Here is a 13,086-nt window from a genome sequence, read left to right on the forward strand (position 1 = left end):
ACTCACTCACTCACTCACTCACACACACACACACTCTCTCTCACACACACACAGACAAGCTCACTCACTCACACACACACTCACATGGGCTTACTGTACTGCATCAGCAGCCCATTGAGAGCCTCTGCGCTCTGCCGCATGCCTGCTGTGGCATCATAACGGGCGTAATCTGGGCATCAGGCCGATGCCAACAAGCCCTATCAGCCAGTACCGCTTTCACCCAGATGCCATCGGGCATCCCTGACACGCACGCTCGCTACCCAGATACTCGCATTTGTTTATTGTCGCAAACTACAGTCGAGTAAATCATGCACTGTAAATGAGCCCGAATTAGCAATGATAATGAATCTCTGGTCTAAAGTTGACCGTTTCTCTCTCTGGCGTTAATGTGCCGTTTCTCACGCAGAGGAGGAAGTGACCGTGGGCAAATTCTACGCCACCTTCCTGATCCAGGACTACTTCAGGAAGTTCCGTAAGAGGAAGGAGAAATGCGCTCTGGGAGAGCCCGACGTCAACAACTCCTCCGCTCTGCAGGTAGGAGGACTTCCTGTGCTTCGGGTTGGCTATCGGGACGCCACTCGCAAAATGGCTGACGAGCCGCGAAAGTGCTGTTTTGCCATCGCTGTCTCAGTCTCCGGATGTGAACTTCAGCAAAAAATGAATGTGTGATTTGAATTAAAAAGGGCGGTCCACGTGCACGGACTGAAGGATCTGATGGATATTGAAAGATTCTGTATGGAGAAATGGTCAAAGTTTCCCCCAAATGCATACACACAGCATATATACTGTGTCTCACTCTCTCCGTGTGTATCTTTGTGTGTGTGTATAGTTCAGCATATATACTGTGCCTCTCTCTCTCTCTCTCTCTCTCTGTGTGTGTGTGTGTGTGTGTATATAGTACAGCATATATACTGTGCCTCTCTCTCTCTCTGTGTATGTGTGTGTGCGTGTGCATGTGCATGTGCATACGTGAATGTGTGTGTGTGTGTGTGTGTGTGTGTGTGTGCGTGTGTGTGTGTGTATGTGTATAGTACAGCATATATACTGTGCCTCTCTCTCTCTCCGTGTGTATCTGTGTCAGGCGGGGCTGCGTACTCTGCAGGATCTGGGGCCAGAAATCAGACTGGCCATGTCCTGCGACATGGAGGAGGAAGAAGAGGAAGAGGAGGCTTTGGAGGAAGAGCCAGAGGAGCACGCAGATCGCTACGAGGTCTGTGACCTCTGACCCTTCCCCGTTGTCTGCACCACCCAGCTCTCCTTGCTGATTAGCTTTCTCTCTGTCATTCTTTCTCCTGACAGAAGGACGGAGTGTTTGCAGGTCACACTGACCCCTCCCCTAAAGACAGGCGTGGCTCTACGGCCCTGTCCTCTCCCAGTACCCCGGGGGCGGGGCCAGTGGAGGGCCTGTCCAATGGGGGCCTGTCTCACAGGTCTATCTCCGGCCTGAGCAAAGCGGCTAACGGCGGAGGAGTGAAGGACAGCGAGAGCCTGGGAGGGGCGGACCTCGACCGGCCTGGTGCTGTCCGTCACCCTCCTCACCGTCACAGCATGCACCTCCCCAGGCCCGCCTCCAACAGGTCAGTACAGCAAAGCGACGGCGCCGCCAATCATCCCCAAGCCCCGCCCACTGCCCATCCCCAACAGGTCAGTACAGCAGGGCGATGGCACTGCCAATCATCCCCAAGCCCCACCCACGACCTGTCTCCAATTGGTCAGTACGGCAGAGCGACAGCGCTGCCAATCCTGTCCAGCCCTCATGCAAAAAAACGCGCGTGGATTTATCATTTTCACCTGTCAATTAAAATCTGAAAGAGAATATCACGTGTGAACTGGACATTTTCACGTGATTGGGTTTTTTCCATACGTGAATGAAAATTTCCACATGCGACAGCAAAACGTGACGTAAAATCACGTGATGTGAAATTCCACATTTTCGCATGTAAAAACGAAACGTGTGACTTGAAATAGCACAGGTTCCGTTTTCCTGCGCTCGTCTTGTTTAGTGGGATTATTTTTACGGTTCCACGCACTCCTCATATGTTGGGCGCTCACATGTGGGTTTTGAGGGGAGCGGCCCGACGTGGCAGCAGCAGTCCCCGCCTCGTCGCTCGGTAGCGCCCCCCTGTGGCGGGTCGAGCAGCAGAGGTCTGCCCACACCAGCGCGCTGGTTACGCGGTCTTTTACCGCTGCAGGGACAGCGCAGCCCCACTTACGTAATGCGCGGTTTAAAAAAGCACCAGCTGGCCGTGCGCGTTTACATCGGCGCGTTCCGAGTCGCGCTCCCCCTAGTGGACGGAGGCCTGCGCAGCGACAGACATCAGCACCGGAGCTAAGAAGCCTGGGGAATTTAAAAGTTTCCAGAAGACCCTGGTCAAACATAGATGCTACACACGCTTATAATTCTACTGATCTTTTCATCACTGCATCTCAAAATTATTATTATTATACATAATATCACCATAGAAACCAGAACCACCTGTGTTCAACTGGGTCGTCTTTTTTTGATGCTCTTCAAACAGTAATTAGTAGGATTTCATACATATGACACACTGTGCAATTAGACCTATTTTAGGTATAACGCACTAGGGAGAGTTGTTCTGGGGCTGTGTTATTACTGTGTCATTTCTGTCATGTTACTGTAGCACTGCAGTTTCCCACTGATAAGTTAATGATTAGGGTTATAAACTCATCCAGAACTCATCATCTGAATAATTATAATTATGAATATGTATTGTGTGTAATACGGAACACAGCTGTGAACGATCTCTTTTCTGTGTTACAGCAGAATTCGCTACTATGATAAGGACCTCAGGTAAGATCTTTTACCTTCTCTCTCCCTCTCTTTTCCCCCCTCTGTCTCTCTCCCCCCCTCCTCTTTCTCTCTCTCTCTCTTTCTCTGTGTTCAGGCTCTGTGTGGATCTTTAGCGTAGTCCACGGCAGCGATGCCGGAACCTTCTGTGTTTCTCGAGGCCTTCTGAAACAGATTTGTCCCCCTTTTTTTGTTCTCCTCCATGTCTCATCCCTTCTTCCAGGAGGGACTCCGGTGAGGGATGTCCCCGCCCGACTCCCCGACAGGATGGCATGACGGACGAAGGAGAGGAGAGGTATTACAGGGAGGGGGAGACGGAGAGCTCGGGCCTCAGAGACAGGTACGTTTGTTAGAGAGCTGCAGACGAACCGCTTCTCTCTTCTCTCTTCGCGTGTTTATATTAATGGCATCGCTTCCTGCGATGATCTCGCTCTGAGCGCGAATCGATGAGTTTGTGACATCACTGTGTGTGACACATCTTTCTCTCTCTGTCTCTCTCGCGCCCTCTCTGTCGGTCTCTCACTGTCTCAAATTTTCGAATTCAAGTTGCTTTATCGGTAGGAAATACATACGCAAATATTGCCAAAGCATCAGAAATCAATGTCTCTCTCTCCCTCTCTCTCTTTCTCTCTTTCCCTCCTTCTCCCTCTCTCTCTCTCTCTCTCTCTCTCTCTTTCTCTCCCTCTCTGTCTCTCTCTCTTTCTCTCCCCCTCCCTCTCTCTCTCTCTCCCTTTCTGTCTCTCTCTCTTTCTCTCCCCCTCTCTCTCACTGCTCATCCTCTTTTTTTGTCTCAGGCACTTCGGCGCAGACAGTCCCCCAGTGTACCCTGGGAGACGCGAGAGCCTGTATGACTCACTCGCCCCCGGCCACACGCTCTACGGTGCTCACTATGGCAACGGCTACGGCGAAGGCCGACGGACGGCTCGTCGACGCCTCCTTCCCGCTACGCCCACCGGTAAAGCACGCGGATATGAGCCTCCGGCGCCGGGCGCGTTGTGTGTGGGAGTGTGTGCGGCACGTTGTGTGTGGGAGTGTGTGCAGCTGAATCCAGGATGTTCGGCCGGGTTTGGCTGGGTTTTATGCATACCATTAATTTCAGTAAAAAAACTACATACACAAGCATCCTCCGGGATTGAGTTTGCGTGCTCAGTTTTTTAAATATATGAGTGTTTGTTTTAAATACACACTATTGTACGTACGGCAAACATTGATTTTCATTCAACGCAATTTGTAAACTGAACATTCAAAACTTTTTTAAAATGTACATTTATGCATTTTTCACAATTTGAAATGTTTTCAAAACAATGTTTAACAACAATGCAATTGTCACCTAAAGATGGGCAATATGAATTCGTAAGGATGTTCTGATTGTAGTACTATAAAAATAGTATTTCTGTTGTACCCTCTATAGTATTATAGAAACTATTATATATGCGAGCTCGCCTTCGATATCAGGCGTCTGCACAGTGTCTGTGATCGGTCTCATGTGTGTCTCTCTATGTCTCACACACACAGGGCATCCAGTCTGTGTCTGTGATCGGTCTCATGTGTGTCTCTCTGTGTCTCACACACACAGGGCATCCAGTCTGTGTCTGTGATCTGTCTCATGTGTGTCTCTCTATGTCTCACACACACAGGGCATCCAGTCTGTGTCTGTGATCGGTCTCATGTGTGTATCTCTGTGTCTCACACACACAGGGCATAAGCACAGTGTCTGTGATCGGTCTCATGTGTGTCTCTCTATGTCTCACACACACAGGGCGTAAGCACAGTGTCTGTGATCGGTCTCATATGTGTCTCTCTGTGTCTCACACGCACAGGGCGTAAGCACAGTGTCTGTGATCGGTCTCATGTGTGTCTCTCTATGTCTCACACACACAGGGCGTAAGCACAGTGTCTGTGATCGGTCTCATGTGTGTCTCTCTGTGTCTCACACACACAGGGCATCCAGTCTGTGTCTGAGATCGGTCTCATATGTGTCTCTCTGTGTCTCACACACACAGGGCGTAAGCACAGTGTCTGTGATCGGTCTCATATGTGTCTCTCTGTGTCTCACACGCACAGGGCGTAAGCACAGTGTCTGTGATCGGTCTCATGTGTGTCTCTCTATGTCTCACACATACAGGGCGTAAGCACAGTTTCTGAGATCGGTCTCATGTGTGTCTCTGTGTCTCACACACACAGGGCGTAAGCACAGTTTCTGAGATCGGTCTCATGTGTGTGTCTATGTCTCACACACACAGGGCATCCAGTCTGTCTCTGAGATCGGTCTCATGTGTGTCTCTCTGTGTCTCACACACACAGGGCGTAAGCACAGTGTCTGTGATCGGTCTCATGTGTGTCTCTCTGTGTCTCACACATACAGGGCATCCAGTCTGTCTCTGAGATCGGTCTCATGTGTGTCTCTCTGTGTCTCACACACACAGGGCGTAAACACAGTGTCTGTGATCGGTCTCATGTGTGTCTCTCTATGTCTCACACATACAGGGCGTAAGCACAGTGTCTGTGATCGGTCTCATGTGTGTCTCTCTGTGTCTCACACACACAGGGCGTAAACACAGTGTCTGTGATCGGTCTCATGTGTGTCTCTCTATGTCTCACACACACAGGGCGTAAGCACAGTGTCTGTGATCGGTCTCATGTGTGTCTCTCTGTGTCTCACACACACAGGGCGTAAGCACAGTGTCTGTGATCGGTCTCATGTGTGTCTCTCTGTGTCTCACACACACAGGGCGTAAGCACAGTGTCTGTGATCGGTCTCATGTGTGTCTCTCTGTGTCTCACACACACAGGGCGTAAGCACAGTGTCTGTGATCGGTCTCATGTGTGTCTCTCTGTGTCTCACACACACAGGGCGTAAGCACAGTGTCTGTGATCGGTCTCATGTGTGTCTCTCTGTGTCTCACACACACAGGGCGTCCAGTCTGTGTCTGAGATCGGTCTCATGTGTGTCTCTCTGTGTCTCACACACACAGGGCGTAAGCACAGTGTCTGAGATCGGTCTCATGTGTGTCTCTCTGTGTCTCACACATACAGGGCGTAAGCCTGCCTTTAATATCCAGTGTTTGCGGCGTCAGGGCAGCAGCGATGACCTCCCCATTCCCGGGACGTACCATCAGAACTCCCCCCCCTGCCGCGCGCGCACACAGGTAGCGCCCCGCGCACCCGAAAACCCGCCGACATTTCGCCATCATGTCGCTCAATTCAGACGTTGTACCGGTCCGAAACACAGAACAGATCAGATTAGACCTGTGCAGTGCAGCATGAAATGCTAATAAAATTTACATTTAGGATTGTACCTGATCTCACAACGAAAAGCTTCAAATGTTTTTTATGTGGAAATGTAAAAATTTGTCATTCCATTCATATCTTTATCGGGATATTTTAGGAAGGTGCTTTAGGTGCTGTTTTTCAGCACTAGGAATAATGTTAGAGGAATGCAGCTACTCTTTCTGCCCAGAATGTGATTGAATGCTCTACCCTGGGGACCAGGGCTGTAAGTAAATTGAACTCAAAGATTAAAATGGTTATTTTTTTATTAATATTAATTATCATCTTCATCATCATCTTTCATCATCAGCAATTACTTTAAGCTTGTTGAAGGTTGTTAAAAAAATTATGCATTACGTAGTTGTTGTTATTTACATTTACATCTTATACAAATTGTTACTCTCTCTCTGTCCCTCTCTTTCCCTCTCTCCCTCTCTTTCCCCACTCTCTGTCTCTCTCCCTCTCTCTCTCTCTCTCTCTCTCCCCCCCTCCCTCTCTCTCTCTCTCTCTCCCTCTCTCTCTCTCAGACGTATGGCAGTTATGATTCTCGGCGCAGCAGCAGCAGCTCCTGCGCATCGTGGGCCAACCCTAACCCTCGCCGCGGCCGCCTGCTCTACGCCCCCCTCATCCTGGTGGAGGAGGACGGGCTGGGTGGCGGGGCGGGGGGCGGGGCCGCGGGCGCCTGGGGGGACACGAAGGCGGGCGGCGGCATGCCAGGCTGGTACGGGGGGGCCTCGGCGGACCCTGGCCCCCACCCCTGCCGGGCGTACACCACCCTGAGGGTGCCCACCCAGCTCCGCCCCCACTACAGCGACAAGAGGGGCAGCGCTGACAGCCTGGTGGAAGCGGTGAGGCCCTCTGCTTTTAGCGGCTAACCGCAGCTAACCGCGGCTAACCGCACTGTGACTGTGGCTCAGGGCCCTTCAGCGGCTAACCGCACTGTGACTGTGGCTCAGAGCCATTTAGCGGCTAACCGCGCAGCGACTGTGGCTCAGGGCCCTTCAGCGGCTAACCGCACTGTGACTGTGGCTCAGGGCCCTTTAGCGGCTAAGCGCTAAATGTGATGGTGAAGCGCTTTGTGTAGCTGTAGTTGCTGGAAAAAGTGCTAAATAAATGCAGTCCGTTCACCATTTACAAAAATCTCATAGATGTAAGTTCCCCTTGCGAAGCCCTCGGTGATGTCCTGCACAGACTGGTGATGTTCCCGATGTAACTCTCGCCATGGAAACATCAGTATCATGCCATTCGCCAGGGAAATGTTTACAACATGATATACGCCATGGAAATGTTTGTATTGTAACATTTGCTATGGAAACATTAGCATGGTGGCACATGGCGTACATGTGTTTATGACTGAACAGTCGCCATGGGAACATTAGCACTGTAACAATGGCCACGGGAGCTTGAGCACCGTAGCGCATTTCAATGGAAACGTTAGCGGGGCGGCTAGGTTTGGAGGGGCAGTCCCTGGCCTTGCTATGAGCCTCAGTGTTCCTCTGTCCCCCCCCCTGCAGGTCCTCATATCAGAAGGCCTGGGGCTGTACGCGAAGGATCCCAAATTCGTGGCCTTCGCCAAGCGGGAGATCGCCGACGCCTGTCACATGACCATCGACGAGATGGAGAGCGCGGCCAGCGACCTGCTGAGCCGGGGGGGCGGAGGCGGGGGCGGCGGGGGCTTCCTCAACCACCCCGACATGGGGCCCCTGTACAGCGACGAGGAGCCAATCAGGGGGCGGGACGAGGACGAGCTGGCGGACGAGATGACCTGCGTCACCTCCTTCTGAGAGGCCACCGGGGGGCAGCAGAGGACCCCCGACACGCTCCTGCAGCGCTGCGCTGCGATACCAGGGCTGAGGAAGAGGAGGATGAAGGGCCAAATTAACATGTTTAAATATAGGGTATTGAGACAGAGACGGATATCTAGGGGAAGCAGTATCGTGATGCATCAGTGATGACAGAAGGGGGGCGACAGCTGTGAGCACCACAGAGGAAGTGACACGCCTGTAAGAGAGTCACTGTGAGCGTGAGGTCAAAGGTCAGCGGGGTACTGGTGACACGGATGCTCTTTTTCTACGTGTGGAAATTCTGCATTTGACTGGAGTCAGCCACAGTAGGTTTTATCGGTTACTGGTACAGTGCGTTAGAAATGGGGATGGTGCTCGTCTCGATGAAATCAGCTTGCTGACCGGATTCTGTACAAGAGGGGAAATGCGTAATAATAAAACTTAAAAGAAATTATTTTTTTAGTGGAGAGTGATGGTTCAACCATCTGTATTACTGTACGTTACTCAGTGTTCTGTGGTGTCTTCTACCATTTGAACAGCATAACATTGCGTAACGTGGCATTACACTGCATTTTTTAAACTTCAACATTCTTATCAGTGCTACAGGTTTTAAAAAAAAAAAAAAATTTTAGCCAAAAGGATTTTTAAATAGTCCCTGACACCACCCCAACCCCCCTGTCGCCCCCCTGGCCAACAGGATATAGTTGAGTCATAGAATTCCATCATTTCAGTTCTCAAATATTCTTTCCCTCAATAAAAATACAGTAAATAAGGTCATAACGGGATGTGAATAAATAAAGGATTTTGTGCTGTGCATGCAGACATTAATATTAAAGAGCTCAGATGTTTTGCTGTGCGTACTTCTGGAAAGGCTTGTCTGTTTAGAGCAACCCATATGAGCAGTACTGTCAATGTAGGCCTCAACAGCTACTGAGAATACAGCCTCTACTGTCATCACAGTTACTTAGGATACGACCCCTAGAGTAACTAAGGACACAACCTCTACAGCCTCTACAGTTACTAAGGATACGACCTGTAGAGTAACTAAGGTTACAACCTCTACAGCCTCTACAGTTATTGAGAATGCAATCTCTACAGCCTCTACAGTTACTAAGGATATGACCTTTACAGTTACTAAGGATGCCACATTTACAGTCACTAAGGATATGACCTCTACAGCCTCTATAGCTCTGCTCATTGGTGTTCTAACCTCTGCAGCTGCTGGGAACTAGGCCCTACAGTTGTACCTATATAGGAAACAACCTCTATAGCCTCCAAGGCTGGGCTCACTGGAGTCTCTATGACCTCCAGACTGACATGGACTCAACAGTGCCCCACATATGAATCCTAAATTGTGTTTGTTGTGTCTAACACACACATACATTTGCATCACATTTTTATTTATTATTTTCCTAATTGTCATTATTTTGTTTTATTCAGATACTTTGCTATGATTGTTGGACCATAGTTCAAGCTGAGATTCAAATCTGGTTGTAACTGTGTAAATGGCATAAGGGATTCTGTTTTGTTAATGAATGAAATGTGAAAAGAAAACAAAGGATTGTGTATTACCATTAAACAAGGTGTCTGTTTTATTTACGTTTTTATTTACAGGCTGAATCAAGAAATGTTTTTTCCAATATTAAAGTTTTTAATTTTGTTGTCCTTTATCCTCATGGAAGTACAGAAATACCTAAGCTAAAACTAACAAAAAGGTATTTTGTAGCATGACTTTGGCAGCAGTGGCAGCCAGACTGTGTGTGCGGTAGGGTTAGGGTTGGGAGCAGTGACAGCCAGACTGTGTGTGCGGTAGGGTTAGGGTTGGGAGCAGTGACAGCCAGACTGTGTGTGCGGTAGGGTTAGGGTTGGGAGCAGTGACAGCCAGACTGTGTGTGCGGTAGGGTTAGGGTTGGGAGCAGTGACAGCCAGACTGTGTGTGCGTTAGGGTTAGGGATGGGAGCAGTGACAGCCAGACTGTGTGTGCGGTAGGGTTAGGGTTGGGAGCAGTGACAGCCAGACTGTGTGTGCGGTAGGGTTAGGGATGGGAGCAGTGACAGCCAGACTGTGTGTGCGGTAGGGTTAGGGATGGGAGCAGTGACAGCCAGACTGTGTGTGCGTTAGGGTTAGGGTTGGGAGCAGTGACAGCCAGACTGTGTGTGCGTTAGGGTTAGGTTTGGGAGCAGTGTCATCCAGAGTGTGTGTGCGGTAGGGTTAGGGTTGGGAGCAGTGTCACCCAGACTGTGTGTGCGTTAGGGTTAGGGTTGGGGGCAGTGACAGCCAGAATGTGTGTGCGGTTGGGTTAGGGTTGGGGGCAGTGGCAGCCAGACTGTGTGTGCGGTAGGGTTAGGGTTGGGAGCAGTGACAGCCAGACTGTGTGTGCGGTAGGGTTAGGGTTGGGAGCAGTGAAAGCCAGACTGTGTGTGCGGTAGGGTTAGGGTTGGGAGCTGTGACAGCCAGACTGTGTGTGCGGTAGGGTTCGGGCTGGGAGCAGTGACAGCCAGACTGTGTGTGAGTGCATGTGTGCGTTAGGAGCAGATCTGATAAGCCAGCCCCCAAAATTCTGGCACCATCTGAAACATTCAATATGAACTTGCAGCCATATGGTACGTACTTCAGCTCCTACAGAGGTCTGACGCACTACAGTACGAACAAAAAGAACATGATATGGAGCGCTAGGAAAGCAATGTTTAATGGGTAGGAAACTGGCCCTGTAACCTTTGAGCAAGGAACTCAACCTGCATTGCTTCTGTATGTACGGTATCCAGGTGTACAAATGGATGCAATGTGAAAAATTTCTTTAAAGAAATTTGTGTAAGTCGCTCTGGATAAGGGCGTCTGTAATCTCAAATCAGCTTCATATTACTGGCATTTAGCAGTGTTTTGTTTGGCTTCTAGCCGCGGAGCTTTAACGCATCGCTCTGCTCATGGCTATCAGAGCCAAGCTGCTCCTCATGATTTCACACACAAATTAGCGAAGTAATCTGCAGTCGTTACCCCGTGCTTTACCTGCGGATAAAACGCGTATCTGGAGCAGAAGACTCGGGCGTCCACATGAGGACGTGTAATTACAGTACAGACAGATGTGCCCAGAGGCAAACAGCTGTCCCGCTCTGGCCCTTCAAAGACACGTACGGGGCGTGTCCCTAATTTGGCGGGCCTGATTCTACTTATTAGAAGATCCAGGAGACCTATTGAGTGAGGTGTGGTTTGTTAGGGTTGGAGTGAAAACCTACAGGATGGTAGATCTCCAGGAGCAGGGGTGAGCAGCTCTGCGTGTGGGCTGTGAGAGTGTGTGTTGGTGTGAGTGTGGGATTGAGCACACATGGGTTTAGTGCCGTGGGTGTTAGCGCTGGTGTGAGGGAGTGTGTGGGTGCTATTGTGGATGTGAGTGAGTGTTCATGTGTTAGTGTGGATGTGAGTGGGTGTGAATGTGTTAGTGTGGGTGTGAGTGAGTGTTCATGTGTTAGTGTGGATGTGAGTGGGTGTGCATGTGTTAGTGTGGGTGTGAGTGGGTGTGAATGTGTTAGTGTGGGTGTGAGTGGGTGTTCATGTGTTAGTGTGAGTGTGCATGTGTTAGTGTGGGTGTGAGTGGGTGTGCATGTGTTAGTGTGGATGTGAGTGTTCATGTGTTAGTGTGGGTGTGAGTGGGTGTGCATGTGTTAGTGTGGGTGTGAGTGGGTGTGAATGTGTTAGTGTGGGTGTGAGTGGGTGTTCATGTGTTAGTGTGGGTGTGAGTGTGCATGTGTTAGTGTGGGTGTGCGTGGGTGTGCATGTGTTAGTGTGGGTGTGAATGTGTTAGTGTGGGTGTTCATGTGTTAGTGTGGGTGTGAGTGTGCATGTGTTAATGTGGGTGTGAGTGAGTGTGAATGTGTTAGTGTGGGTGTGAGTGGGTGTTCATGTGTTAGTGTGGATGTGAGTGGGTATGAATATGTTAGTGTGAGTGTGAGTGAGTGTGAATGTGTTAGTGTGGGTGTGAGTGGGTGTTCATGTGTTAGTGTGGATGTGAGTGGGTATGAATATGTTAGTGTGAGTGTGAGTGAGTGTGAATGTGTTAGTGTGGGTGTGAGTGGGTGTGAATGTGTTAGTGTGGGTGTGAGAGAGTATGAATGTGTTAGTGTGTGTGTGAGTGGGTGTTCATGTGTTAGTGTGGGTGTGAGTGGGTGTGAATGTGTTAGTGTGGATGTGAGTGGGTGTGAATGTGTTAGTTTGGATGTGAGTGGGTGTGAATGTGTTAGTGTGGGTGTGAGTGAGTGTGAATGTGTTAATGTGGGTGTGAGTGAGTGTGCATGTGTTAGTGTGGGTGTGAGTGAATGTGCATGTGTTAGTGTGGGTGTGAGTGGGTGTTCATGTGTTAGTGTGGATGTGAGTGGGTATGAATATGTTAGTGTGAGTGTGAGTGAGTGTGAATGTGTTAGTGTGGGTGTGAGTGGGTGTGAATGTGTTAGTGTGGGTGTGAGAGAGTATGAATGTGTTAGTGTGTGTGTGAGTGGGTGTTCAGGTGTTAGTGTGGGTGTGAGTGGGTGTGAATGTGTTAGTGTGGATGTGAGTGGGTGTGAATGTGTTAGTTTGGATGTGAGTGGGTGTGAATGTGTTAGTGTGGGTGTGAGTGAGTGTGAATGTGTTAATGTGGGTGTGAGTGAGTGTGCATGTGTTAGTGTGGGTGTGAGTGAATGTGCATGTGTTAGTGTGGGTGTGAGTGAGTGTGAATGTGATGTGCACATGAGGGAAAGGCGTGTTGATGATGTGGTCAGTGAAAAATAAGGCGCAGTCAGGGAAGTAGGGGTGGGTCTCCATTGGCCCGTCATTAAGCTCTGTTACATTTTCACAAGCTCACGAGTATGGAGGAAAATAAGGTTCAAAAGTTTTGAATTTACATTTTTGTTTTGAATTTGGGAACACATTGAATTTTACCGATTCTAATTTTTTAATTGTGAAATTAATACATTTGAATTTTTAACCATGAATTAAATGCATTCAAATTCATATATTTTGAAAACTTATTTTAATTTATATACAAGGTCTGATGATTTTAGTTGATGTGAAAATGGGAAATGTGAATTTGTATGCTTAAAAGGGGATGTTTCCATTTGTATTATCCTTCAGTAGTCTTCATTTAAAAGTAATTTGAGTGTTGAACAGTATTATTACCAAAAACGGAAGCGTAAGGTATCATTGGTGTATGCATGCAGTACACAATCCTATATTACGTTCAACGCCCTAAAC

The 13,086-nt window shown here is 49.1% G+C and overlaps 1 protein-coding gene across 1 annotated transcript in view; it reads left to right on the forward strand.

The window, feature by feature from the left end:
* Positions 1-8,340, forward strand: part of cacna1fb (calcium channel, voltage-dependent, L type, alpha 1F subunit) — a 46,179-nt gene extending 37,839 nt beyond the window's left edge. Inside the window, exons 40-48 of the mRNA XM_035380559.1 lie at positions 407-534; positions 1,082-1,210; positions 1,300-1,577; positions 2,783-2,812; positions 3,033-3,149; positions 3,604-3,764; positions 5,846-5,958; positions 6,607-6,927; positions 7,594-8,340. Coding sequence (XP_035236450.1) covers positions 407-534; positions 1,082-1,210; positions 1,300-1,577; positions 2,783-2,812; positions 3,033-3,149; positions 3,604-3,764; positions 5,846-5,958; positions 6,607-6,927; positions 7,594-7,863 — 1,547 coding nt within the window. The 3' untranslated portion in view covers positions 7,864-8,340. The remainder of the gene's footprint in view (positions 1-406; positions 535-1,081; positions 1,211-1,299; positions 1,578-2,782; positions 2,813-3,032; positions 3,150-3,603; positions 3,765-5,845; positions 5,959-6,606; positions 6,928-7,593) is intronic.
* Positions 8,341-13,086: the final 4,746 nt, after the last annotated feature.

This window comes from Anguilla anguilla, chromosome 11 (assembly GCF_013347855.1).
Source record: "Anguilla anguilla isolate fAngAng1 chromosome 11, fAngAng1.pri, whole genome shotgun sequence".
In the NCBI taxonomy this organism is placed as follows: domain Eukaryota; kingdom Metazoa; phylum Chordata; class Actinopteri; order Anguilliformes; family Anguillidae; genus Anguilla; species Anguilla anguilla.